Raw genomic sequence first — 26,099 nt, forward strand, 5'->3', positions numbered from 1 at the left:
GTTATGGTTATGGAGACTACAAAGAAAGATGACACCGATGTGGAGGCAAATATGATCATGTTTGAATTTAAGTTATTGGTGCCACGATCTCTAGATGGAGAGCATACGGGACGGTGTTACGTTTCGCCCACATGTAATGATTTCGGAATTCTCTTTCACTTCCCCTGCAGCTCTGAACTCTGTACACTTAACAGTGTAGACACATCCATCCATTCGGAGTTACAAACTGAGGTACAAAGGTGAACGTCACGCAAAGATGACTTGCCAACGCTGGCCCCATCTTTCTCCCTTCTGAGACGATGACAAACAGAACTTCCGAAGCGCTGCCAGTGTTGGAAGCGCCGTAGGCATAGAGGCTCTTGTCACCTATGGTACGAAGTGGTAGCTGAAGTACCTGTTCTGCCTCCCTACAGCTAGTTACATAAAGGTAGCTAGCTTGGGCTGAAGCTTAATTTAGCTGTGGGCGACACGCGTAAAGAGTATCTTATACCGCAGACTCGCTTCCACTGTAGGTCTCCTCCTCGTCCTCCTCCTCGTCCTCCTCCTCGTCCTCCTCCTCGTCCTCCTCTATGTGTTTGTACATCTCATCGACAACTTGCTTTAGTCCATCGAAGCCATTTTTAGCGCTTTTCAACTTTGCCTTTGCAGCCTTGTCTTCGTTGTCCCAGGCAAACGTTAAATACCTGAGATTCAGCTCCACTCGATGCCAAAACCTATCTCTTTGCCATTGTGCAAAGCTGTCTGAAGGCAACAGCACTTCATGTGGAGGTGCTGCAACCTGTAGTTGGGTAAGGACCTCTTCCAACAACCATGGTTTGTCTGCAGGTTTTCTGGACTCATTGTCAAGAACAGACGAGTGCTTGTAGACTTACTACTTACATTGGATAACGGTATTCACCGGCGACCTGCTGAACCAGGGGCCACACCTGAGGCTCGGAAATTGTCTGCACGAAACTTTGCGCGGTCTTCCGTTCATAAACAATTTGCTTCTGGTCCGAAGGACGCGTAAGTCGACGCAGGTAGATCGTATAGTCTAAAACAACGGATAAAAATGCAGCGACCTGACCAGACGATGGCGACATAGGAACTTTATTTGACACGACCCTTTTGTGGATGGAAGTCGAGGAAGTTGCCATTCTCACGAGAATCGAAGTTGTTCAGCAACTTGGTGAGTAATTTTGCTGCGTAGAGGCAGTCAATAATTGTAACAAAGTCGTTATTCAATGTACTTTCGGCTTAGGCCCTCAATTCTTTGTTGATGTGATGATATTTGCTTGTTCTGATGCGGTGGTGTTGAAGCTGCAAGTCGGCCTCATAAGAGTTACCGTACTGCCAGCCGATTCATACCGACAACTTGGTTGGGGAATAAATTCTCGAAATCTTCGCCCTCACAAAGTTCAATTTCCATTACGACCAGCGGTGAAGCCGACCAATTTGGAACTCTTAGATCCCAAAAACGAGGGCGTCAATGTCTCTCCGATGTCTTGATCGGCCACAGTGGAGAACGATGTCTCAGACTTATGCTATCTCAACCTTTCTGCAAGGTCTAGCTAAAGAGAGAGCACTTGTACTACGTTGGTATGAGGACACAGATGTCTCCTTGCTATGAAGTCGGCGGCTTCTACCATATTCGCTCCGTTTAACGGCGAGCTACAGCAATACTTTTGCATGAGCATCGACTTCAATACAGTGGGCAGCCACCACCCTCCAACAGGGAGTCAAGCCTCTCTAGACAGAACTATTCGGCTCAGATGCTTTGTTATAGTGGGCGACAAATTGCGATTGGTTGTATGTAAGAAGGTCAACATTTCTGTGTCCTCACGTCCGATCACGAATCTTGGCCTCGCCTTCACCGCTCTCACCAACCGAAGCGCTAGGTTCCATTCCATATTGAAACCGAGAAATCATCCTAGTAGTTCTAGTAATTCTCGCCTACTGAACTATGCAGCGTGTCACCAGTGGTAGACAAATGACACATAGACCACCTCGATTCAGCAGAAACCAGCCCAACAGCCACTCCCACGGTCGACAATCTCTTTCTACTCTCGTCCTTACCGCTTATTAACGATATCGAATACTTCTTTCTCTAAGCTGAAACGGTTCTTTAGTCAGAAACTAGTCATGGAAGACTCGGAGCATTCGCTTAAGCGACTCGAAAGAATCAGTCCCGAAGCGAAGTGGTCTCACTTTGACCCAGTCAGTGAGGCAGTCACTATAACGAACGCTATTTGGGATTTCCGGGGGAAAGGAGGGTCATCGCCCATATCTGATTCATCTCGCATGGCCCTAGCCTTGACTGAGGCGTGTTGCGCACAGGGTTCAGGAAAGGTAGGTTGCCGCATTTTGCAGGAGTCGTCAAGCGCTGAATTCAGCACTGAGATTATTCCAGGTATTCTTGGTTCATCCACATCGTGCTGCACCTTTGCGGAATGAAAAGGCATTGATTGAAGCGAGGGTCGCTCTATCTAGAGTTCCGAGTCTGTTCTACATTCACACGACGTGGTCCGATGGGGAAAGATTGAGGTGGAACTCGATGAAGCCTATTGACCGCCTTGCAGCTCTAACCAGTCGCTATGGGATGGTTCCACAACACATGAGTGTCTTACCTCTGGACGTCGAGCTGGCCTCTGACGTGAGCCAGGTTCCGACCTTGAACGGGTTGAAAACTGGATCTGTCACCATCTTGCTCACTTCAGCAGCCTACATTGGACCAACTTTGGCCATGAGAAGAGAATGTGGTGAAGTCAATGCGGGGAGTCTAAGTTTCCAGTGTTTGTCTGGGTGGGCCAGCTTCGATCAGTGGCGTCAGACAAATGGCCTCGCTGGAGTTGTCAGAAGGCTAGAAGACTTGTACCACGACGTCAACAGTAAGCTCTGCTTCTTCGTTGAGTTACAAAGAAGACTCGTCCTGGCCAATATGAAAGCAGCTAGCGAGGGAGAAGCGTATCATCTCGTTCAAAAGGAGCTACATGTGTCAGAAGAAGAAGCTGATGAGGACGGTGGTGACTGAATTCACACTTCGGCATTCTACATGCCATTGGGCGCTTCATCGGTTATCGGGTCTAGCCAGGACATAGCAGAAAGCACTGGAGAAATAATATAGATTCATAAATCTCCTCAAAAGTAGCTCCAAGTGAGTATATCCAATGGAAGACTGCCACGGTGTGGTCATAGTCGGATGGTCCACGAGAAAAACAAGTTCGGAGCACACTCCCAGGCCATTTGTAAATATCTTCGAGATGGAGCTGATAGCTCTTCACTCATTCGTCCGTAGCAGGTGCGTAAATACGGATACAGACTTTCAAGTTCCAGTCGTTTGCTGTTACTACGTCGCATAGTATAGTACAAATACGTTGTGAGCTCCTAGACCGCTGTATCGATCGACCAATTTTATGTTCATTTCATAATCACTTTAAGAAAGTGTAGCTTTAACAAATCAGAGTGGTTCCCGGCATGGAGAAGCATGTGCCTTCTCGTACTGAGTTGATTCTCGAGGCAACTATCAGGTTTCTGATAAAATCAGCAGCTACTGCTTCCGAGTGCTCGATGTGCAACATCGTTCAGGAACATGTTGACCCTTTCTTAAGTGGGATGGAAAATGCCGCTATTGACTTCGGCCTCCTTGTTCAGGCACCACCACTGCAGAGCAAGTCTGCTGTTGAGCGTCTTTTTGAGGTGCAGAGGCACCATCCAGACGTGAACGATGTCTTTGGTCTCGAATTCAAAGCCCACGGAGAGTGTTACTATTCAGCAACTCCACAGGAATCAATAAAAGCTCTCGTTTCCTTTAGCCGCCTGCAGCAACGACATTCAGCAGCATTTCTTCTATATTCTACAGACACACCACGGCATGTTAGACTCGTCCCTTCCTGGTTCCTTGATTACAGATTCAAGTACCAACGTACATGCACATTCAAGCAGTCTGTGGGAACATCTTATCATTCCCGCGTGGCTCATGTTGCCCCTCTGACAACGGATGCATTTGCGATACCTCTTAGTCATTTGGCCAACGAGCTGAAGAATCTGCTGGCATTCGGCAGTGAACAGCGACCGCATTGGTAGGTCCACCATTTCCTCGCCTTTATGCCCACTTTCTTGCTCTCTAAGAATTATCTGTGTTAAGTCAAACTATTGATAGTTGTGTACAGGGTTAATTCCTTCAGTGATATGCGTTACGATCGTTGCCCACCGCTTCGTCCATGCGACATCAAACAGCTTATGCCGCCAACATTCGACAGGCACCCTGACGCCTGGTGGGTTGATGAGCTGTGTGAACAGTTTAGACAGCATGGCCAGGACTACGAAGCAAGACAAATGGAGTTAAGGCCAGCGGTAGGGGACTTTGCGTTTATCCACAACGAAACTAAGGATATGATCTGCGTCGAAGTAAAAATGGCTGTCGCCTTAGTTACACCGAAAGGAGAACTGTCCTGCACATCTCAACTCCGTAAGGTCAAAAATGAGCGCTCCTTAAGGGCCACCATTCGTGGGCGCCACTTCTCCGCTCTCAACCCGGTTGATATCTACCTCCTGCAGCTCAAGTCTTCCAAGGGAGGATGGTTGGTGCTGCCCCGAAAAGTGCTACCGGATGCTTGGTTTGACGGCACGGGAGAAGTCCGAACAAAGGAACAGGACCTCGGCTCCATTGCAAGGTACCCGGTGATGACATGGCTCCCCGAGGACCCAGACTTCTTGAAACGCCATCTTCTTCTTGGAAAGCCTTCGGATGGCTCGCAATTCGTGTCTCAGCTTGAGTCCATCCTGAATCTATACGACGACCTGCATGATAACAAAGAACGTCCTTTTTATTTACCTCCAACAGCTCAAGAACACGCAGACTTCTCTCGGCAGCCACAGAGCAAGCAGTCCGACCGCACTTCAATTTTTGATGGTGACAGTGACATTGATATCCGCAGTGAGGATATTACTGAAGTCGCAAACACTCGTGCAGCTGCCTCGCAGGATGGTTGGTCTCAGGCACTGTTCAGATCGGTGGAAATGGGCAGGTATAATCGCCAGTGTGAAAAGTTGTGAGTTCATGGTAAAGTTTGATTGAGTCTCCATAAAGACTAACTAATGAACGCAGAGGTTGGGGAATGTTCTATCCCTTACATACACATCCAAGTGAATGTCAGGCCTTCAGTCCCTTTCTCAATTCAAGCTATAGGACAGCACACCCTGATACCCCATTTGTCAAGGTGCATTTCGCTTGCATTTCGCTGCTCGACTCCCTGATTGCTGTCTCAGCATATGACCGCACACCGTTTGAGCATGCCGTACGCAAGAACGAGAGATCTATCTATGTTCTGAGTCCCGCTTTGACTACAGGCGGGCGAAGCAACGGCGAAGGTATTGAGGACGCGAACATTCGATATGTCGTGCCATCAGAACACTTAGCATCGGATGCTCTTCGCTCTCGGTGCAACAACGCTCGGAAGAAGGGTACAACCATTGGGGCTCCACTTCCTCTACCACTTCGCAATGACGATCTGATAGATGCTTATGCTATGCCCATCGCTGACGTTGTTTATAAGCTCCTGAATATGTGTCGACAAGGTGGAGACCTTGCAACGGAGTTTTTCGGAGACAGGCAGCTGAACTGCGGATGTACAATCAACGTGGACGAATACTTCCATTCACATAAAACAATCCAAGCGGATTACTATGAGCTGATGCAATCCCATGCGCAACCCAGAAAAGGTGACATTGCGTGGCCCAAACTAAGCAAGCGACAGAGGCCAAGGCGGATTTGTATACATTGCCGTGTTATGAAACTTGCGTGTGTTCCGTAAGTATACTACCTCAATTCCTCCTCTGCGTCACCTCTGAGTGGTATCAACAACCTGATACAGTACCCGCCTTGCGAATTGAGCATCAGCTCCATGGTAACTATGTATTGGTGTATGTGGTGACTGACAATTTCCAGGAGAGTGGAAGGAGCGTGTGTACCTTGTATTTCCTGCGTCCAGAAAGGTGAAGAGTGCATATTGGAACCGTATGGGAATTGAGGAGTAGTGATGCATTACCAGGCTGGAGTTGCTAGTTCACTTTCCTTGTCGTGCTGGAAAGGCGTGACGGAGTTTCTGAAATTGATTGTTTTAGTGGAAAGGGAATGCACTAGGGCTGGAACAAACCTACGCTAATGCATACTGATGTCATTTGAGTTAATCAACGAGAGATGGGCACTACAAAGTACTCCATGAGTGCTGCTTTATTTTGGCTGCGGGATCTTTCTCACTCATAACAACTGCGGCGACCATTTAATTACGAAGGTGGAAGACCTTTGATGTCAACACGGTTGTTCTGCTGTAATTCACATCGTGATGCAAATGCTTTTTCGTCTAATCATCCACGATTTCATGACGATGCCGCCGCAGTCTTCTGCACTTCACAGGGCGAGCGAACCTGCCAACACCAGTGAGAATCACGCTGTGAGGCAGTCACATATTCTCGAACATCTTAAAATATGTGAAGGGTGCTTTGCCAAAGCGAGCTACAACTGCCTACGCAGAAACGGCTAGTCTACCTATAACAGGTGACACGCAAGCTCGTGAGGCAGTTGCACTTCGTTAAAAAATGTGACCTTATTGAACGGACTTTGCTAACCTGGTCTACAGCTAGAGCCGCAGTCTTCTTCTTCGGCAACTACATATATTTGAGCGTACCCTGCTTCGCTGGTACATACCTACATGCGACCTATCCCCAGTCTCACACCGGATCTCTATTGATACCACATGCATGTCCAAAGCTTCTTGTCAAGTACTACCTAAATCTAGACCACAGCACCATGCCGAAAAGAAAGAGGCACGCTCCTGCTCCACTAGAAAACGAGACAGAATATCTTGGGCACACCAGCATTTCCCATTCAAGTCGAGAGATTCGTGCAAAGAAAGCTCGCGGTCAGCAGGAAGATGATGAAAAGCCGAATGTGCTCATCCGCGTGATGCGACGGCATGCAAAGAGTCAACGTATGCATTTGGATACTGAAGAGGCCGATTGTTCTCGACACACTGAAAATGCCTTCGGCGCAAACACGATCTTTGACCTACAGACCATTGGACTTGACCTCTCACCACCAGATGAACTATCTATACCTGAAGATTTGATCGAGAAGTGGAAGGCGAATGAGAAGGAGAAGCAAGTGAAGGCCAAGAGGATACAGAATTCAGTCAGGAGTGGCAAAGCGCATCTAGAGGGAGTGGATATCGGGTCTTTGCCAAGGGACGAAGTTGATGCACTGTTCTTATCTGCTACGGGCCGGTCTGAATCTCTCATTTGCACTTACAAGGCGTGTCAGTCAAAGAAGGCGAAAAACCTTCTCAAGTTGTTCCTTATCAGAGAGCATCGCGTATGTAAGCCGTGTTGGAACTACTGGAATTCGCGTGGTGTAATGAGAGATGAAAAGCTGTGTTTGCGGGAAAAGTTGCGTGAAAAGGCAAAGACAAGTCCTACGTTCACTTGTGTGAACATACACTGTCAAAAGGAGACATCTACCAAAAGTCATTCTCGAATTCTTGATGATCAACGTGTCTGCGAGGCATGCTACTCGTATTGGAGGCGCAACGATAAGAAGTGGCGTCCAGAGAGTGTCTGTCATCCAGAACGATTTTGATCACCACCCTCAGATTCGGCTCGGCAGCTTCATTTCACAACACATCGCCTCTTTATGGATTACATGCATCGTTCTTTCCTGAGCAGATACGACGCCAACCACGAACCTGGTATTTAGCCATCATGGTTTATGACATCAATTGGAGAACACCAGAAACACAAGCATCATACAAGCACTATAGGTGCAAGCCTCGGAGGCTATTCCAGAGAATTTGGTGGGTATTACAAGAGGTATTTTGGCGGCGTGGCGATCGACTGTCATTCCCCAAAAAGAATCTTGGTCACAGTCAGGACCCGGATTACACTACCCAGGTAGGTAATGGTCTGGCATTGAGCTATTGCAACAAATTCTCCCAATGAGAAGAATTCGTGGAGAATGTTTGGGATTTTGGCAAACCGCTCTCGATCTTCGGCTATGCCGTGATTGTTCAAGCTGTTCACAGATGATGATACAGAACGATCCCAGCGCAGGGTTTAATGAAAGTCCGGTGCCAAGACGTTCACAATTTTAAGTGCCGTAATTATTACCTAAGTGGATAGGGTAAAGACAATATGGCCGCTGCTTGTAAAGTCCCCGCCCGCTGCCCATGGCTACTCAACAAAGACAATCTACTTGATTTGCAAGAGATAGGGGTCAAAAAAAGTGTGCCAATTGTAGGAAGCAATTTGTGACTTCATGAGAGTTAATGCATGTTTATTCGATACAGTATTGGGGAGATACTCACGGTCTTACCCGGGTTCGAACCGGGGTCGCCGGAAGGTTTCAACCTTGTGATTTTGTGATCAAAATCCGGAGTGATAACCACTACACTATAAAACCTTGGGTGATGTCTTGCTGATGTTTTTCAAACAAGATTTGGCACAAAAATACCGTAGTTAAAACCATGACGTAGGGATTCTTGGACTTCCCGTCTACAACCGCAGCCGTGTCTGGACGGGTGATCAACAAGGATCTCCTGCAGTGATCTTGGGGTTGCTTTGTGCTCCTCACCAAGTTGAACCCCTCAAAATCTTACACAAAGTACCTTGGTGGGCAAGCATGGGGACTCTCTAGGCTAGGTGGCTGATTTCTGACGGCTCCCATTACTTCCAGGTTGTCAAGAGTTGTTTTGGAAGAATGGTTTCTTGGTCCGTCCGCACTGGTGCGATCTCGAGGTACCTCAAAGGGATTTAATGCAGACCATGTTGTTAAGGGTCCTGCAAACCGTCTAACTCCGGTAGTACTAACAAATTGGGTGCCTATTTGCGGTAAACATTCAATAGACGCGGCATTTTGAGGCGCTCCATGGGAACCTCAATCTCCGCCAGCCACAAGTCCATGACCAGGCAGCAAGGCTCAAATACTCAATACATTTCCTCATGACGAGCGGTTATTTTACAATCGAATCTTCCATCATCAAGAACAGGTTGAACAATTCTGTGATTGCTTTTGCCTGGTCAATATGTCCATAAGAGCTATCGTTGTAGGCGGCACGAACGGTATTGGCTATGGAATGGCCTGTCGCGTGGCTGCTGAGGTCAAAAGTTCAACAGTGATAATCAGTGGTCGAACGAAGCCCAAAAACATCCCTCACGCTAACATGGAGTTTCGACCACTCGATGCGACTTCCATGCGCCAGATAAAACAGTATACAGATACATTCAAAGCGGCACAGGAGCAGAAGCTGGACCTCCTCATCATGACCCAGGGTATTATGACGACTGCAGGAAGGACAGAGACACCAGAAGGTATTGATCGAAGGATGGCACTGCACTACTACGGCAAGCAGCTTTTAATCCGTGAATTATTGCCAGTGTTGAAGGAGGACGCCAAGGTCATTATCGTCTTTGATTCGATAAATGGCAATCCCACCAAGCTCGACTGGGATGATCTAGACCTGAAGAAGCACTTCAGTCTCGCGAGGGCTGCAAACCATTGCATGGTCATGAATGATGCCATGGTCCAATATTGGGTGGCGGAGCAGAAGAAGCAGGGTACCGCTAAAAGGCATTTTATCCACGCCTGGCCAGGCTTGGTCAACACGAGTCTAGCCAGAGAATTGCCATGGTATTTACGACCATTGATGAATGGTTTGGGTAGTGTCGTTGGTGTATCACCGGACACTTGTGCAGAGCGATTGCTGAATGGTGTCACCCAGCAGGTAACGACGGGCGACCAGGAAGGTCGGTTTTGGAGCTACATCAACCACAAGGGCCAACCGGTGGCTAAGAAAGCTGTACTCCCTGAGGAGCAATTGAACAAGGTGGCTGAACACACATGGAGACTTGTGGATAGAGCTTCCGAAAGCACTCCTGCATAACCCACGAGAATAGGTATCACCAACTTGTACCAATAGGGATCCATGAACCATGCAAAGCCGAGTGAGCGTTCACTCTAGTTGTGGGATAATCATTTTTATACCCGCTTACACGTTAACCATGTGGTGAATTGGTAGCCATGTATGATTGTCGGTTTGTTGCCATATCACAAATTGATGGAAGTTTGCTGGTTGGCCATCAGACCCAGGAAGCTCAGTGATCCTATCCCAACACATTCGATGATTTTCTGGGGGAAGTCCCACAGAACAGGGCTCCAGGCGGAACGTGCCATTGATGTTACCTGACTCCTCGGTCCCCACTACTCGTTCAGCGATATCGGCTAGAGTGTCTGCTTTCCAAGTATTTTCGACTTCTGGCCCAAGTCGTAGTAGCTTGATTGCTTGTCGACGAATCGTCGGATGACGGCATTTTGTTGCAACGAAGAATAGTTGGGGAATAAATCGAGTTTCAAACATGAACACCGGGCGTGGCCCTTTGCTTTGGGGAATTATGATGCGGCTGGCGTGATCGACCATCGTCTGGAAAAGGGCGTTGAATTTATCAAATGCTATCTCATACATGTTCAAGATATTGGACAAAGTGATGTAGTACTGGCCGTAGGTTACCAGGAGAAGTGAGTAGCCCTCGTCCTCAGACTCTTCATCTTGGGTCCTTGTTGTACCCAGCATCGCCCTTGAATTCTCAAGTGCTCGGTACCACTTTTCAAATCTTGCTTGGAGTGACTGTTGTCGCATAACCAGTTCTGATGGAGGTGACCAGTCTTTGTCTTGGTTGATGGTGATCGCCTTGATACTATCCATAATAAAGTCGTGTGAATCAAACAGCAGGACAAAAAGCTCTTCTCTAGCGTCAAGGGGAGATTCGAATGTGGCTCCGTATTGATCAGGGATTCTTTCCCATAGGGTAGGAATTCGTTGCGATGCTGCCATGTTCTGCAACAAATCTCTTACTCCGGTTCCAATCGACTTCTCAAGTTGTGTCGTAGGCCAAACTGCGACCTCTCCGTTTGCTGTTGTTCTCATCATTGCAACTGCACGCTGATAGAGCGCGACTGCTTCTGAGATGTTGTCTTGCAGACATTCTATGCAAATGTACAAAATGCAAGATATGATATCAGTAGCTGATGGGGTTGTAGTCTGTTGCATGCGATGGCGTAAGCCTGTCATCGATCTACCGTACCAAGTCAACGCCCTCCGGTGTTCTGCATCTACCACAGGAGGCTTGGTGCGCTCTGGCAGTGTGTATCTCCGAGAATACTGGGGGTGCTGCATTAGACGTGATAAAGCGATCACAGCATCCCAGATGACTGGATCTGAGTGGCTAAGCTGAGGGACAAGTTGATCCCAAAATTGCGCGTCCACCAGTTTTGTCGAACCGGGCACAAATCGTCGCATGAAGAACTCAAAGGACTGCAGCTCAGCAGTTTCCAGGTTTGCGTATGTAGTAGGAGTTATCACATGCGCTAGCGCACTCTTCGTGAGATTTGTGTTGCGTATATAACCATCGCACTTTCTTCCTGTTGTTAGACACCTTCTGCAGGCAGGATGCAGCTCATCGCATTTAACCTTTCTGATTTTGCAAGTGGTACATCCATCGTTCGATTTTCTGCTCCCAAGACGGCCCTTTCTAGCAACTGTGATTGACAGAGTCATGGCTGAAGTCTTGACATGATCTCAATACCTTCTCTTCCACTTGAGAAATAAGATATTTTCTTGTCTGCTGGGATGAAGCTTCACACTCTGCGGCCGAAACAATCATAACGTCAACCCCTTTTCACACAAGAAGAGGCGTGACGGATGCAATAAACCGAGGTACCGCATACCGATACGAGGCCTCTTAGGTAAGTATTTAGCGAGGCTAGGCACGCTAGCTTCTGGGCTAGCATGAAACTGGCCTTCTACCACTATTGGGGTTATTTATTCCGCTCCACTGCAATCAAAAATTCACATCACTACCGAATGATCGGCCGTTCAAGACCAGCATGCCGAGTCATAGTCTGGAAATTCTTCCCAGCAATATCACATCGGTTTGTCTCTTGAAGCTCTCAGATCCTTGAGAAATATATGACGTGGCTGAGCCCATACTCAGTTGATGTGCAAAGGGAAATAATCGCGGTCGATTTATTCAACATCACTCATTCTCAGGTTGAGACGGAAGAAGGTAGCTTAATATGACCTTCATTACCGTCGCAAGTGCGACGCTTCCTAGTGTGCCACTTGATTTCAAAGGAAATCTTCAGAGAATATTGGAAAGCATCCGGCTCGCGAAAGCTCAAGGTGCAAAGCTCCGTACTGGGCCAGAGGTATTTTGCACATGATTAACAGATATACGGGGAGCCAAGGCTAATCTGGTCAGTTGGAAATTCCTGGATATGGATGTCTTGACCATCACCGTGAGTCAAATTCATCCTTTAAAGCACTATGAAGCGGAGGGTTGCTGATATCGAGCCAAAAAGTCGAGGGTGACACCTTCTTTCACAGTTGGGAGGTTGTTGCTCAGATCCTGAATAATCCAATGACGAAAGACATGCTGATTGATGTTGGCATGGGCGTGAGACATCGAGTAAGTTTTAAGTCCAGGTTGGTGGATTTCTTGCTGATACTCTGGGTCAGAACGTCCGATATAATTGCCGCATTCTCCTTACTTACAGGAAGATCTTTTTCATTCGGCCAAAAATGTGCCTTGCTAATGACGGCCTATACCGTGAAGCCCGCCATTTCACGGCCTGGGTAAAGCCGAGAACAGTCGAGACATACTATCTTGAGCAGGTTATTCGAGACATCACTGGACAGAAAACAGTGCCGATTGGTGATGCAGTGCTTTCCACACTCGACACGTCCGTAGGGTAGGGATATGGTCCCTGAACGGAATGATGCTGGACCTGATGCTGACCAAAACTATAAGGTGCGAGACGTGTGAAGAGCTATTCACTGTGAGTCACTCCGTGCTGTCTGTCCACTACCGTTCTCGAATTACATAAGATTGACTTTTTACTCAAGCCGTTGAATCCGTCAACCAATATGGGTCTGAATGGTGTAGAGGTCATCGTCAACTCAAGTGCTTCACATGCCGAGCTGAGGAAACTCAGCACCAGACTCGCCCTGATCCAAAACTGCACCCGAAAGCTTGGAGGGGTGTATATTTACGCTAACGCAACCGGAATTGGTGGGTTCTTCTCTTCACCTCTCCGCATTCCCAAATTTCGTTGATGGCAATTGACCTTATGCCACACCAGACGGTGAAGCCAGAATGATGTACGACGGCTCATCAATGGTCTTGTGCAACGGCCGTGTCATGAGGTGTGCCACCAAATTTCCATGAGCTTGTCCATTATTCTGCTAACGTATCGAGCCAATCCACACAATTTTCCTTGGTATGTACTCGAGTTCCAGGTTACTGTCATTCTGAATGCAACTCATCACATGCAGAAACCCGTTGAAGTTATCACTGCCACCATTGATCTAGAGGAGGTCCGCAGCTATCGGAGTAGCATCTCACGAAATGTGCAAGGAGCAGCACAGCCAGAGTACCCCCGAATAGAGTGCGATCTCAGTTTATCTTGCCCTGCGGACGATATTCTGCTCTCAGACCAATTACAGCTATCTCGCGAAATTTCGCTCAAGATACTCGACCCGATGGAAGAAATATTTAGGGCCGAAGCAGCTTTTCTGTGGCAGTACCTTACTCGGGCGAATGCTGCTGGGTATTTTCTTGCCCTTTCTGGAGGTCTCGACAGCGCCACAGTGGCACTTTTCGTCTTTGGTATGGCTCAAGTAGTCCTAGAATCTATCAATTCCGGCGATGAAAACGCGCTATCAGATCTGCGCCGTGTCACAGGGGAACCGAACCTCACAGTCAAAACACCGCAAGACATTGTGAAGCGTTTACTTCACACATGCTACATGGCAACCCAGCACAGTGCAAGTCACACAAGATCGCGCTCCAAACGCTTAGCAGAGCGTATTGGTGCATATCACTCTGATGTCAACATTGATGCCACTGTTAATGCGCACGAGAAGATTATTGAACAAGCCTTGAACTTCGAGCCGAAATTTAAAGTTGAGGGAGGAAGCAATGCAGTACGCACATCTTACTTATTTGCCAATTTTCCCATTGGGAAAGCAAAACGCACACGACTGACTGCAAGGGCTTGCAGGAGAATCTCGCAAAACAGAACATCCAGGCACGCAACAGAATGGTCATTGCATATGAGGTGAGTGCAGCTCTCAAACTGTGTCACTGATGAGACTTTCTATTGTGTCTCTTCTTGGGCAAAGCTAATTTGGACACTGGCATAGATGGCACAGCTTAGCACAACGGCTCGCAAGCTGCCAAGAGCTGGTGCAAGTCTACTCGTGGTAAGTATTTTTCACACGACTCGCAGCGGACTCAAGGCAATGAACAGTTTTGCAGGGCACATAACTGCTTTCACCTGCCTTGAGCATTGTCTTCGAGCCGCTCTTATTTATCATGCGTTGAAGACTGAAATGTAGACTAGGTATCCTCGGGCAATGTGGATGAAGCTCTTCGTGGGTATGTATCTCCATGTTCGACATAAATGGCTCGGCAATGCTTACAAGGCTTTTTTTCTTAGCTACTTGACGAAATACGACTGCTCATCCGGGGATATTGCGCCATTGGTAAGGTCATGTGAACAATTGAGTCGACCGAGAGTCTCACACGTCGCAGGGAAGTATCTCCAAATCTGATGCAAAAGCTTTCCTGGCATGGGCACGAGAGAAGTGGGATATGCCTATCATCACGGTGTGTGGTCCTCTACACGTCTACATAATTTCAAGACTAATTCTGTTCAAGGAATTCATTGATGCTCGTCCGTCAGCCGAACTTACCCCTCTGTCCGCTGGGGAGCAGGACGACGAATCTGAGTCTGAAATGGGTATGACATATGACGAGCTGAGCACATTTGGAGTCCTCCGCAAGGTAACTTTGTCCAAACTCACTATGCTATGTTCTGTATCTAAAGATGGTGATAGGTTGAAAAGCTTGGACCCTGGTCTTGTTACTTGCGACTCCTAGTTGAGTGGCGAGAGCGACCTGGTTACGGTCCTCAGGAAGTTGCAACCAAAGTCATGCGTTTCTTCCGCTTCTAGTAAGTCTTCTATCCGTTATGATCTGGCGGCAGTGAAGCATGATTCTGAGGCATTTCAACCGCTCCTGGTACCTCTATACCTGGCTCGGCAAGAAAGCGGTTATGGTTGATAGCAGAAAGCCCACTGCAGCCCTATAGATACAGGCTTAAAAAAGAGTTAACACTAACCGATATTTACTTACAGTGCATTGAATCGCCACAAGAGTACAGTGTTAACACCAAGTGTCCATATGAGTGCATATGTAAGTTTTCTAAAACCCATGCAATCGGCAACGATATCTTCAACTGGATGGCTCATGGTCTACCAGAATCCAGATGACAACCGACACGATCTAAGGCCATTTCTATATGTCATTGATTGGCCATGGCAGTTTAACAAGATCAAAGATCACGCAAGTGCATTGGTGGAGAGGCTAGCTAAACAACAGCAGGGTAAATGAGTGGTGGTTATGATTCGACTCGGCACCAGTGGTGGTTAGAGGTAGAGCGTCAGTCTGTCCGCATGTCATCAGTGAGGGGCATCGTCTCGAGTGATGGGAATAAGGATCGAGACGAAAAACCGTACATCAAGGGTTGCGACCTATTGATCCTCACCAACTCATTGCTCATAGACACGAGTTCTAGATGTCTTGGAATGACAGAGTTCATAAGTTCTACACCGGCAAACATTACTTGACAAGCAGAGAAGAACTAACATGTTTAACCACCAGCTGTTTACATTTCCTCCAGAACACCCACACTACGACTACCTAGGTATACATTGGTCAGGAATTTCTTCTTCGAGCTTGGGGTACAGTGGCCAAGCGAATTCGTCTTTATCTCCCTCATCAATCCTATCAGAGACCCAGGGAAGTGCCACAACCTTCGACAGCACCCACAAGAACATTTCAAGTAGCCATTTCTTCCATTTCGTTTTGGGATGTGCGATTCCAGGAATAAAATAGGGAATGTTTTGTTCCTTCTCAACATAGGAGCGAAAGATTGCTTCGTATGCTTCAAGCGCTTTTGCAGGGGGTTCATTGTCCTGAAGCTTGCTCAATTCGCCTGCTAGTATGTAGGCGCCAATCATAGCCAACGATGTACCCATACCTGTGAGTGGCGTTGGGGCATACGCTGTATCTCCGAGGCACACAATACGAGAAGTCGACCATTTAACCATTTTGATCTGTTGGATGGCCTGAAAGTATAGATCTGGTGCTTGATCCAGGTCATTCAAAATTCTCTGTGCTTGCCATCCTGCGTCAGAAAATTCTTCTCTCAATAGCTCCTCCTGAGTCTGTCTATCGCCTTTAGACGCCTCCAACCACAGCTTCTTCTGGTCCCTGTTGCTGGGCATGTGAGTGACCAATGCCCTCATGGTTCCGTGAGGATCTGGTCTGATGCTCAGCAGCCTTGAGCCAGGGGCCACATTGATGCTCCACCAGTCTTCGTCGGTCTCCAGGCGTGGGATCGTCCAGTATGCGGCGTACATGCCCATGTCTATGACATGGACACTATCAGATGGGAAACATTTCTTTCGAAGCCTAGACCACTGTCCATCTGCTGCCACTAGAACGTCATACTCCCGCACTTCACCATTACTTAGTTCCACCTTGACGCTGTCTTTCTCATTGGATATCACATCCTTGACGGTGGTATCAAAATGGTAATGGACATCTGAAAGGGTTTTTGTTGCGTTGTAAAGAATCGCAACCAAATCTCCACGAAGTATTTCAATATTCGAAGTAAGACTAGCCGACTGCCCTTCCCAAGCACCTTCCTTGGCGGGGAAGGTTGCAAAAGGTACCCCGTCATGGCGAACGAAATGCGTGCCTTTCTCTGTCGTACTCGCACGCTTGATCTCATCTAATAATCCCATTTTTCGGATAACTGTTGCCGCGGGGCCTTTGAAATCAACTGCGTTGCCATTGGATCGGAGAGTAGAGCTCTTCTCAACAATATCGATATGTGTACCAGTCTTCGCCAGAAACCAAGCAAGAGTAGGCCCTGCGATGCCTGCACCACTAATGAGAACACGCATAATGAGTCAAATGCTTCGCCAGCGGATTGTGGTATCAGGACACAAAGCGAAAGGAATGCATAGCGAATTGAAGAGTCATAGAAGCAGCGAGCTGTCATTTTATATCAGGCACACTTCCCAAATTTTCATCACAGGATGACATTATTACCATTACTTAGTATCATGAGTATTCCTTGATGGCTCCATCTTGATTGTTAGAACGACCAACTACCCCCCGGGCATTTCTAAATCCCGAGTTGGCTCTAACAAGCGGTTAGTATACTAGCCAGGTGGCCTTGACGAATAACGAGTTTTTATTGCATTGTATACCCCACATCAAACTCCCGCTAGTTCTACTAAGTGAGAGCCGAAAAGCTTGTCCTAACTCAAAGCCGGGCAATAGCAGAATCCGAGCACCCAACGAGCCAGCCCGATATCAGCCAACGTTCTCCCGTGTTCACGTCATGAGTCAACACCCTCTTCAAGAAAGCTTTACTCTAGATGCTTCTGTCGTACACCTTGCCGGATATTCAGGAGCAGGTTGTCCGCCAGAATCTTGTTCCAACCTGAATGCCCACATTGCATCTGCTTTCCCCTAATGTAAATGATAAGTGCGCATCTTGACAACTGATGGCCTTGGAAAGGGCGTGATACGGTCTGATGAACATGCTACCTTCGACAGACGGCGCTCAATCGTCGGGTATGATGAGCGGCCGCCAAGAAGTAACTTTGAGATCCTCAAGGCACAAGCGTGTCCTTGCATGCACGTCGTGTCAACAACGAAAGGTCAAATGCGACCGCAAGTTTCCTTGCAGCAACTGTGTCAAAGCTCGTGTACAATGTACACAGGCGACACTTGCTCCACGCAGACGCCGATTTAGTGAACGGGCCTTACTAGAACGTGTTCACAAGTATGAAGAACTGCTTCGCCAGCACAAAATCCCATTCGAACCACTCCACCCACCAAGGCGGGACGACTCGTTCAATGTGGATTCTAGTGACGATTCTCAAGTTGAGCAGATGGAACATGTCGCTGACAAAGCTTCGACTTCTTCCAATCATGAGAAGGAAGAAAGTAGTTACGAGCCTAAGTATGCTTTACGGAAGAAACTATGGTTAGCCGCTGCTAATCTTGTCCCAGGAACGTATTTCACGCCATGAGCCATGCCGTAAGTCGACGCACCATGGGTCCAGGGGAAATTTTCTCATGACAGACATAGTTTCGAGATCCTGATAATGACAGCGATTCATCATGCGATGATTTGCGAGAGAAGATTGTGGCAGGAGTCCGAAACCAAGAAGTCCAAGTGGATGAGCATCTGTTCTTCGGACCTTATCAAAATAGTGGTCATCTTCTGGCTTTACATCCCGAACCTATCCAGATATTCAGGCTCTGGCAAGTCTACATCGATAACGTGAACCCGCTACTCAAAGTCTCGCACGTGAACAGTTTGCAGACACGCATTATTGAGGCAGCCTCGAATCTCATTAATATCGACCCTGATTTGGAGGCGCTGATCTTTAGTATCTACTGTATGTCCATCTTGAGTCTATCCACCCAAGACTGTCAGACCATGTTCGGATCATCGAAAAAGTATCTGCTTTCGAGGTATCAATTGGGATGCAGACAGGCGCTATGGAATTGTGACTTTCTGCAGACTAACAATCTTGATTGCTTGATTGCGCTCTTTCTGTATTTGGTAAGTTGAGCTCCCGTTGTTACGTGCGATGTACGTTTTCCTGAGCTGAGAGTCATATCTAGATATCCATCAGGCCTGACACAACTCGTCAGAGTCTTGCATCGATGTTGGCCATTGCCATACGCCTAGCACAGCGTATGGGGATTCAAAGTGAGAAAGCTCTAGCCAATTTCAGCCCCTTTGACGCGGAGATGCGCAGGAGATTGTGGTGGTCATTGGTGTTATTCGACACACGTATGTCTGAACTTGCTGGATCTGGCCTTGCCACGCTAGATCCGACCTGGGATTGCAGAATTCCTCTCAACGTGAATGACGTCGACCTCCGTTTAGACATGAAGGTCCTGCCAGCGGCACGAACAAACCCTACCGACGCAGTCTTTGCAGTCATCCGAAGTGAACTCGGTGAATATCTTCGACATGCTGCATTCCATCTCCACATTGACAGCTCTGCCTTCAAGGCCCTTGTGAAGCAGTTCGACAACGCTCTCACGCTCGATAATGATCGTATCGTTCAATTGCGTACAAATATCGAGGACCGTTATCTCAAGTTCTGTGATCATGGCAATCCTGTACATTTTATGGCAAGTTGGACGGCGAAAGTGCAGCTCGCGAAATATCATCTTATGGAACAAAATTTCAGATTGTCTAGCTCGACCGAACAGAGGGTGGACATGCAACTTGATACTGCCACAGGATTTGCGCTCGAGATGCTCGAGTGCGACACTGTCATAATGACCGCACCTCTGACGAAGGGGTTTATCTGGTTACACCAAATCAACTTCCCCTTCCCAGCGTACTATCAAGTCACTCAAGACCTGCGGAGGAGGCCAACCATGGAAAAGGCTCAACATGCATGGAACGTAATGAGCGACAATTGGGAAGCTTGGTTCCATGTTCATTTCAGCAGAACCAGTGCCATTTTCCAGCTCTTGACTAAGCTTATCCTTCAGGCATGGGAAGCTTGCGAGCCGGTTTCGACATTGGCTGGGCAAAAGCTCACCACACCAAAAATTGTATCTTCCATCCAAGATGCTCTAGCGAGGATTGCAAGCGACCTTCAGAACCTCGAGATGGAAGAGGCAAGCATTAGCACAAACCTGGAAATTAATGAATTTCCACTGTCGCACATGCCTCCTGCTCTGGTGGACTCTAACATGAGTTTTGGCCTGGGATCGCAAAGTGGACACGCGTGGACACCACCAGGAATGAGCTTTGTTTCCAATCCATTGGGGCAGATTCCTCTTGGTGGCCAGATGACTCACACAGATTGGACTGCATATGGAGGACAGCCTGGATGGTGAAACCACGGACAGACTGTACCTACCTTGAATCACATTTGAATCTGAAAGTGTGGTTGTCCACGCTTGACAGTCACCTTAATTCAGAGCGACCGGAGCCTTACACTCAAGAAGTTCGCAATGCATACCGAATTGCTGTCAAAGTGAGAGGCCCCAACACGAGGTACGACGATACTGAACAGGGTTCACTGATGAATCAAAAGACACACCTAAGGTAGTGAGCATAAACGATATACTGCAAAGGGAAAGACTCACATAGAGAAGTAGTCGACAATGCGCTCGACAGGAAATCTAATGTTGAATTCGACGATAAGCTTGTTGTCTGGTCTGAGGAAGGCCTCGAAAAAAGTAACAGCTGCTGCGTAATGGTCTATATGGTATATCTTTCTCCACTCATTTACCCTTTCCATCGAGGCGTTGGTACTGGTGCGGCCATTGTTTCCAAATAGATGCCCTCGCCTGCTTGTACGAGCCACTCTCGATGGCTTTCTTGATGCCGTAAAAGCCACCGAGTGGCCACGATTGCAGTAACGATTTTCCGAACGATAGCTTCGTCGCTGCTTTCTCCGCCTCCACATCGATCTTGACCTTCTCGTAGGCGTCTGGCAGCGAGGTAGCTTGGTATTTCTCACGCAGTGCCTGGTACCAGCTACCATCAAACTGCTGCCAGAAATCTTCCTTCGAATAATAGGTGTGCGCGTACAGCCATTTCATACCATTCAATTCCTGGAGTTTGCGCTCGAGGTCCTGATTAAGCTGCACGAATTCATCATAATTTGCAGGGCCAGTTCCCCACAGCCCAACATTGAGCATCGGTTTGGGCGTTGTGCCATCTGATTCAACCTCAGTGGAATGGGGATGCATTGTAGGACCGCGCGATTGTTTCAGAGGACAGAGCCATAAAGGATATATACCAAATTTTTCATCGGTATAATCAATGAAGTCCTCCACTGTCGAATATGGCAATGCAAGATCCTGAACGACATAATTTCGAGATTGTCCAGATGCATGCAGTGCAGTGTACATCATGCGTGTATGCAGAAAGTCGTCAAGCCACCACCTGGTGAATTTATTGAATGGCATCTTGAAGTATTGGAACGCTGAAGCCCCAACCCAGAAACCACCACGATCGTAACGGAACAAGTACTCGGGTAAAGGGATTGTTTCAATGACGGGCGCCTGTTGGTTAGAGATCTTGTCCTGAACGTGCAGATAGAACCACGGGTCTTTAGCGCCACTGAATGTCTGCATCGTCCTGTCTGGTTTTGCTTCATCTGTCATACGACCAGTTATGATGGCACCCTGAGTCTTGGAAAACAGGATCCCGTCCACATAGTCGAGAGAAGGATCAGAAGTCATCTGCCGGGTTTTCTCGACGGCTTCAGCAACGCTAGAAACTGGATGGTAAGTGGTCTCAACATACTTCGTGGCCGGCCTCAACTTAAGCTCAAGTAGTGTTGTAATACCAAGTGTACCTAACGCTCCAGCTGCTCCATCGAACAAATCTTGTTTGTCATTTTTGGAGCATCTTATCACGCTGCCATCGGCAAGTACCATTTCCACAAAATTTATGGTACGGTCGAAGAACCCGTGTTTGAAAGAGCTGCTTTCGCCTGCTGTTCCAGCGTACCCTCCTCCAGCTGTTATGCCCGGAAATTCCATGACAACAGGTGGGACCAAGCCATATTTCAACGACTCTTCCACAAGCCGATCCATCGGCACATTGGGCTCGACTAATGCGGTGCGACTTGCAACATCGACATTGAGCACGCGATTGAGCTTGCTGGTGTCGACAACATTCCGATGGGTTTTCGTACGTGGACGAGTACTGTTTGTGGAGCCATGGAATATGCGGAACTTTTCTTTGCGGTCGAAGAAGGTTCGAACGGCGGCTGAGATTTGCTCAACGCTCACCTGGTGGTGGTACAAGGACCGCTCTCTTGCTGAATGAGAAACGTATCGACTGTGAGATGCATGGCTAGAGCAAACGAATTTTGCATGATGCCCGAAAATACGTGGTTGCCGTGCATTAATGAGGGAGGTTAACAGTCGTGTCATGTATGTCTGTGATATCGATCCTGGCTTGGGAAGCCGAATCGCGTCTGTTGGCTGCGCGAGTCTCAGCTACTGCAGATGTCTGCAGCACTACATTTCCTACCTAGATAGGGATATCACATGCCAAGGCTCTAGTGATGCAGGCATTTAGCCGTTGGTGCACTCGGCTTACCTGCCGTATCAACCGTCACCCAATGTTCCTGTCGTTGAAGGTGAAACCTACATCTCACTTGGACTTCTATCACTAGCTACTCAGCTATTCCCAAATGTTATTGTCCACCGTCATCAGTACATAAAGGTCGAATTATGACTTCATTGTTCCTGAGGGTATCTGATGCCCGTATCTTCTGTGGCATGATACTTGCGGTCTCTAATTCGTTTGACGAACATAGCCTTCTCGTGCTTAGCCGTGAAGAAATCAATCGAGCAATCCCAGTGAGCGGGATTCTCAACAAACGAGTACCGATTACTATCTCCATCCACTATCTGGATATTTTGGCCTAGTCTCTCGATGTGACAAATCTTGCTTCTTGTGGTAAATGGGCAAGTACATGGGTAAAATCTGAAACTTCCTTCCCTCTTGGCGGAGTCTGGATCTCGTACCGAGCTACAATGAGGTATGTGCTGTGACTTGAGACAACGCTGATTAATCCACAATCCACAAAGAGGAGCTCATTGTTTTCGTTGTATGTACTCGGCACTTTTTATACAAATGCTGCCGGCTATTCTGACAATGAGGAGTTCAAACAAGGCATCATTACCACACCAGATCGAGCACGACAATTCTTGAGACAGATTGATGATGAAGTGTAGACTTATGGGGAGCCGTCATCGCAGTGGACTGTATGAGTATCATGCCTCTGCTCTCATTTTCAGTGAAAATGTTCGCGGCTATCAGCTATACTTCCACTCCTATACTAAAAGCCTTGTCCGAGATCTCATGATAGAGCGTCTTCCCAGGACTACATTGTCCGATGCAGCTGAACTGGAGAGTATCTCTAATCTCAGCACTTGAGCCTCGAGCCACAAGTCAAGCGTTGCGGACGCTATTCAGAAGTTATGAAATAGGCCATCTCACTGACCTTGCCAAGAAGCAGCACTCGGTACATCCTAACTACGAAGGAATTCATATGCCCTGTGTTCTTTCCCTCCACCATGTGGCGGTAAACCCATTTGCCTACCAATTGAAAACCCGGCATTCTGACACCAAACAATATTGAAACCCACTTCGCAAATCAGATAAGATTCGGGGACTGATTGTTGGGGAACAAACGGCGCTTGTCAGAGTGGTCCTAGGTTTCGGGACACTATTGTAGGACTGTCGGCTTGTGCGCAGTTCCCAGGAGCGGAGTGTCTCTGAATGTTTGGATCAGATCACACCGACCCATACTCAAACCTGACTCTAGAGTCCGGAACTCCAATTTCCCCAAGTGATGCTACGAAGTCGCCTATGTCTCGAAGTTACCGTGGACGGACAAGGAAGCAGCCAGAGTAGGTTGGGATGGTCCAGCGATACGCATGATTCACGTGTGACATTGCGTCGTCGTCTTCCCCTTATGTTGCGCGTGCTCAACCAAACGTGCTCATAGCTCTGAGCTCGAGAAAATATAGCAACATGATATGTAGGTAGGTAGACAGATGGGATCAGCTCAAAGGAATTTACCCTGCATGGACCTCCACATGAGGAAACGCAATCACAGAGGCCAAAAAACACGAGAGCAGATCGAAGACATAATCTCTGGAGTTGATTATTGATCACTTGGTTCTGTCCGAGTGCGGCACCTGAATTCATCAACCTCTTGAATTCATCAACTTCTCGCTCAAATGCTGCCAAAAGAGTGATAACCCACAAGATGAGTTATAAATGATCACAAAAAAAGAACTAGAATAATCGAAAATCGAAATCATCCCATGCAAAAACACAAATGCTCCAAGATACACAATCATATCTGTTTCCTGGTGGTAAACTCCAGAGCTCCCAACGCTTTCGAACTGTTTCGACACTTTTTCTTTTAGACCAAACATGGTTTCATACAAACCGGGGACGCTGGCCTCTGGGGTCATGATATGATGCCCCTCCCAGAGTGGTCTCGACCAGTTCTGCCTGACTTCCTCTTCTTAGCCAATCCGTACGCACTTGATGATTCTATAAGTTAGGTATATGATCCTCCACTTTAAACCTCGATTCGCAACTCGTTTATAGGTTGATGTCGTGCAGCCAGACGTCCTGAGGAACACGGTGTGAGAAGCGTGAGGCAGCGAGGATCATAACCATCTGATGTTCGCTAACAAGGAGCTCCTGCTTGGGGACGAACCACCGTAGACCCTCCGAGCAAGGAGGAGTGGTGAGGGAGCCCTTGTAGGTCCAGAACTCGCTGAGTCCACCAACCTCGTCAATGGCAGTGCGCATGTTGACTTGGAGGCCCTCAAGTTGCGAGGTGTCGTTGAAGTGGATCATGGGACCGAGCGATTTGACGAAGGCAGATTCGTGGTTGGACCCGGCAGGTGCAACTCCGATGCGGATACCGATGACTGCAGCTTCTTCATCGTGAGCATTGACGTGCACGAAATGGAACTCGGCTTTGCTGCGGCGGCCATCGACAAGATGCTCCGACGGTGCATGAATGTGCCACCCGATATTGAACACCTCCTGATCGTCGAATTTGAAGTGGGGGAGACCTTCAACCTGTCCCTCGGGGTGATGGGGTGTCCAGGCAGGAGCGAATTGCCAGTTGAAGAAGTTCCCCGGGATCGCTTCGTTCTTGTATCCGGAGAAATCAGGGATATGTAGAGTAGAAGGCTGTTGCCCGGGAAGATTTATAGGTGATTGATGTGTACCGGATTGACATAGGGCATATTCTATTTTGCGTTAGCGGTACTGACCACGACCAGAGTTGTGACACGGGATGGGATTTACTCACCAGGTCGGATAGTGGCCCAGTCGGCGGAATGGTCATAATTCCAATCCTTTGGCTCCCTGCCGACGTCTATTCTTACTTGTCTCCGGCCGAGACGAGGATGTGATTGGTAGTTGTCATGCTTTGGGCAGCACCAGGCTGTCGAAAGGAACGCTGAAATGAGGAATATCGAGGATAACATTGTGGAAGAACAGAAGCGATAGTATATAAGGTTAACTTGGAGAAGTGAATGAATAACCCAAAACAGCAGCGCAATACGTTAGGAAAATAAAAATGTGGAAGATGCAAGGGAAAGGAGTGGTCTGATCATTTTCTCGGTTCGAAGCTGGCATCAGCGTCTTTATGTTTCCAGAGTGCCCTCGGCGACTCGCGTGTAGAGAGGCAAGGCAGGAATCTCGAGACTCCACTGTCCATGGGCGGAGGAGGAACGGAGGCGCCAAGGCATAGTCGCTCGTTGCAGCGTTGTTCTGCCTCAGCCATGAAACAACCCCCAACAGTCAAGTTGTATGGAGTCGCTAAACCATTGACCAGGATAGGCGACGGCCTTGACAACAATAGAATGATAGGATCTGACCAGGCTGGTGATTAATGACGATAACTGAGCGTTATTATTTTGGGATGCACTGCCAGCCAGCCAGTATGAATAACAGTCGTCGTGAGCTGACTTTCGCTGACGAGTGATGGATACGCCTGACCGTGTGCTCAACGGCTTTCCTGCAGGTGCCCTAGTCACTGGCATTCTCCGTTGATCGACACCCTTGTATGGACGACAAGAAGCACAAGCATCCCAATGGTTCCAAAAAAGCATGCGATGGCAGCGCGGCGCCAAGATATATCTGACAGCCAAGACCAACGGGGTGGCCCCGTTAAGCCCCGTTGAGCCCCGTTGCGCTCCAAGTGGATTAGAGCCACCCAAATCCGGACCCGTAGAACCAGTGGTTCTTCTTCAGGGGAGAGGTGCACAACGGGCAAGACGCCCATCAATTTGGTAGCATTTCATCCCCAGGCGGCAGTGGATTCCTTGCTGGAGGGACCCGTAGGTCTCCGAGACTTTGCCAAGCTGCTCCTAAATTGCTTGGCTGTTAGAAG

The 26,099-nt window shown here is 48.0% G+C and overlaps 10 protein-coding genes and 1 non-coding gene across 11 annotated transcripts; 5 read left to right on the top strand and 6 right to left on the bottom strand.

The window, feature by feature from the left end:
• Nucleotides 1–484: 484 nt before the first annotated feature.
• Nucleotides 485–1,082, bottom strand: LTR84_007956 (uncharacterized protein; the record flags this gene model as incomplete). The annotated part of the gene is made up of 2 exons (XM_064851508.1): nt 485–830; nt 880–1,082. 2 exons carry the CDS (start codon nt 1,080–1,082, stop codon nt 485–487), a joined length of 549 nt encoding a protein of 182 aa, XP_064710511.1.
• A 1,039-nt stretch (nt 1,083–2,121) lies between these two features.
• On the top strand, nt 2,122–3,010 carry LTR84_007957 (uncharacterized protein; the record flags this gene model as incomplete). The annotated part of the gene is made up of 2 exons (XM_064851509.1): nt 2,122–2,328; nt 2,390–3,010. 2 exons carry the CDS (start codon nt 2,122–2,124, stop codon nt 3,008–3,010), a joined length of 828 nt encoding a protein of 275 aa, XP_064710512.1.
• A 1,208-nt stretch (nt 3,011–4,218) lies between these two features.
• LTR84_007958 (uncharacterized protein) lies at nt 4,219–7,612 on the top strand (the record flags this gene model as incomplete). Its single annotated transcript, XM_064851510.1, has 3 exons — nt 4,219–5,006; nt 5,087–5,700; nt 6,618–7,612. The coding sequence occupies 3 exons, from the start codon at nt 4,219–4,221 to the stop codon at nt 7,610–7,612; spliced, it is 2,397 nt and encodes a 798-aa protein (XP_064710513.1).
• Nucleotides 7,613–8,335: 723 nt separating this feature from the next.
• LTR84_007959 lies at nt 8,336–8,431 on the bottom strand. Its single transcript has one exon. It is a non-coding gene; the product is annotated as a tRNA-Gln (tRNA).
• Nucleotides 8,432–8,495: 64 nt separating this feature from the next.
• LTR84_007960 (uncharacterized protein) lies at nt 8,496–9,911 on the top strand (the record flags this gene model as incomplete). The annotated part of the gene is made up of 2 exons (XM_064851511.1): nt 8,496–8,500; nt 9,065–9,911. 2 exons carry the CDS (start codon nt 8,496–8,498, stop codon nt 9,909–9,911), a joined length of 852 nt encoding a protein of 283 aa, XP_064710514.1.
• Nucleotides 9,912–10,016: 105 nt separating this feature from the next.
• On the bottom strand, nt 10,017–11,582 carry LTR84_007961 (uncharacterized protein; the record flags this gene model as incomplete). Its single annotated transcript, XM_064851512.1, has 1 exon — nt 10,017–11,582. The coding sequence occupies one exon, from the start codon at nt 11,580–11,582 to the stop codon at nt 10,017–10,019; it is 1,566 nt and encodes a 521-aa protein (XP_064710515.1).
• Nucleotides 11,583–12,100: 518 nt separating this feature from the next.
• On the top strand, nt 12,101–15,480 carry LTR84_007962 (uncharacterized protein; the record flags this gene model as incomplete). Its single annotated transcript, XM_064851513.1, has 18 exons — nt 12,101–12,232; nt 12,286–12,322; nt 12,386–12,492; nt 12,543–12,775; nt 12,835–12,862; nt 12,930–13,095; nt 13,166–13,229; nt 13,282–13,303; nt 13,359–14,009; nt 14,087–14,143; nt 14,229–14,288; nt 14,429–14,463; nt 14,525–14,570; nt 14,620–14,694; nt 14,746–14,871; nt 14,925–15,040; nt 15,225–15,282; nt 15,349–15,480. The coding sequence occupies 18 exons, from the start codon at nt 12,101–12,103 to the stop codon at nt 15,478–15,480; spliced, it is 2,145 nt and encodes a 714-aa protein (XP_064710516.1).
• Nucleotides 15,481–15,785: 305 nt separating this feature from the next.
• Nucleotides 15,786–17,060, bottom strand: LTR84_007963 (uncharacterized protein; the record flags this gene model as incomplete). Its single annotated transcript, XM_064851514.1, has 1 exon — nt 15,786–17,060. One exon carries the CDS (start codon nt 17,058–17,060, stop codon nt 15,786–15,788), a length of 1,275 nt encoding a protein of 424 aa, XP_064710517.1.
• Nucleotides 17,061–18,059: 999 nt separating this feature from the next.
• LTR84_007964 (uncharacterized protein) lies at nt 18,060–20,040 on the top strand (the record flags this gene model as incomplete). The annotated part of the gene is made up of 4 exons (XM_064851515.1): nt 18,060–18,130; nt 18,181–18,208; nt 18,260–18,739; nt 18,802–20,040. 4 exons carry the CDS (start codon nt 18,060–18,062, stop codon nt 20,038–20,040), a joined length of 1,818 nt encoding a protein of 605 aa, XP_064710518.1.
• A 390-nt stretch (nt 20,041–20,430) lies between these two features.
• Nucleotides 20,431–22,095, bottom strand: LTR84_007965 (uncharacterized protein; the record flags this gene model as incomplete). The annotated part of the gene is made up of 1 exon (XM_064851516.1): nt 20,431–22,095. One exon carries the CDS (start codon nt 22,093–22,095, stop codon nt 20,431–20,433), a length of 1,665 nt encoding a protein of 554 aa, XP_064710519.1.
• Nucleotides 22,096–24,289: 2,194 nt separating this feature from the next.
• LTR84_007966 (uncharacterized protein) lies at nt 24,290–25,191 on the bottom strand (the record flags this gene model as incomplete). The annotated part of the gene is made up of 2 exons (XM_064851517.1): nt 24,290–24,951; nt 25,014–25,191. The coding sequence occupies 2 exons, from the start codon at nt 25,189–25,191 to the stop codon at nt 24,290–24,292; spliced, it is 840 nt and encodes a 279-aa protein (XP_064710520.1).
• Nucleotides 25,192–26,099: the final 908 nt, after the last annotated feature.

The sequence above is a fragment of the Exophiala bonariae genome (assembly GCF_035927105.1).
Source record: "Exophiala bonariae strain CCFEE 5792 chromosome Unknown scaffold_3, whole genome shotgun sequence".
Lineage (NCBI taxonomy): Eukaryota > Fungi > Ascomycota > Eurotiomycetes > Chaetothyriales > Herpotrichiellaceae > Exophiala > Exophiala bonariae.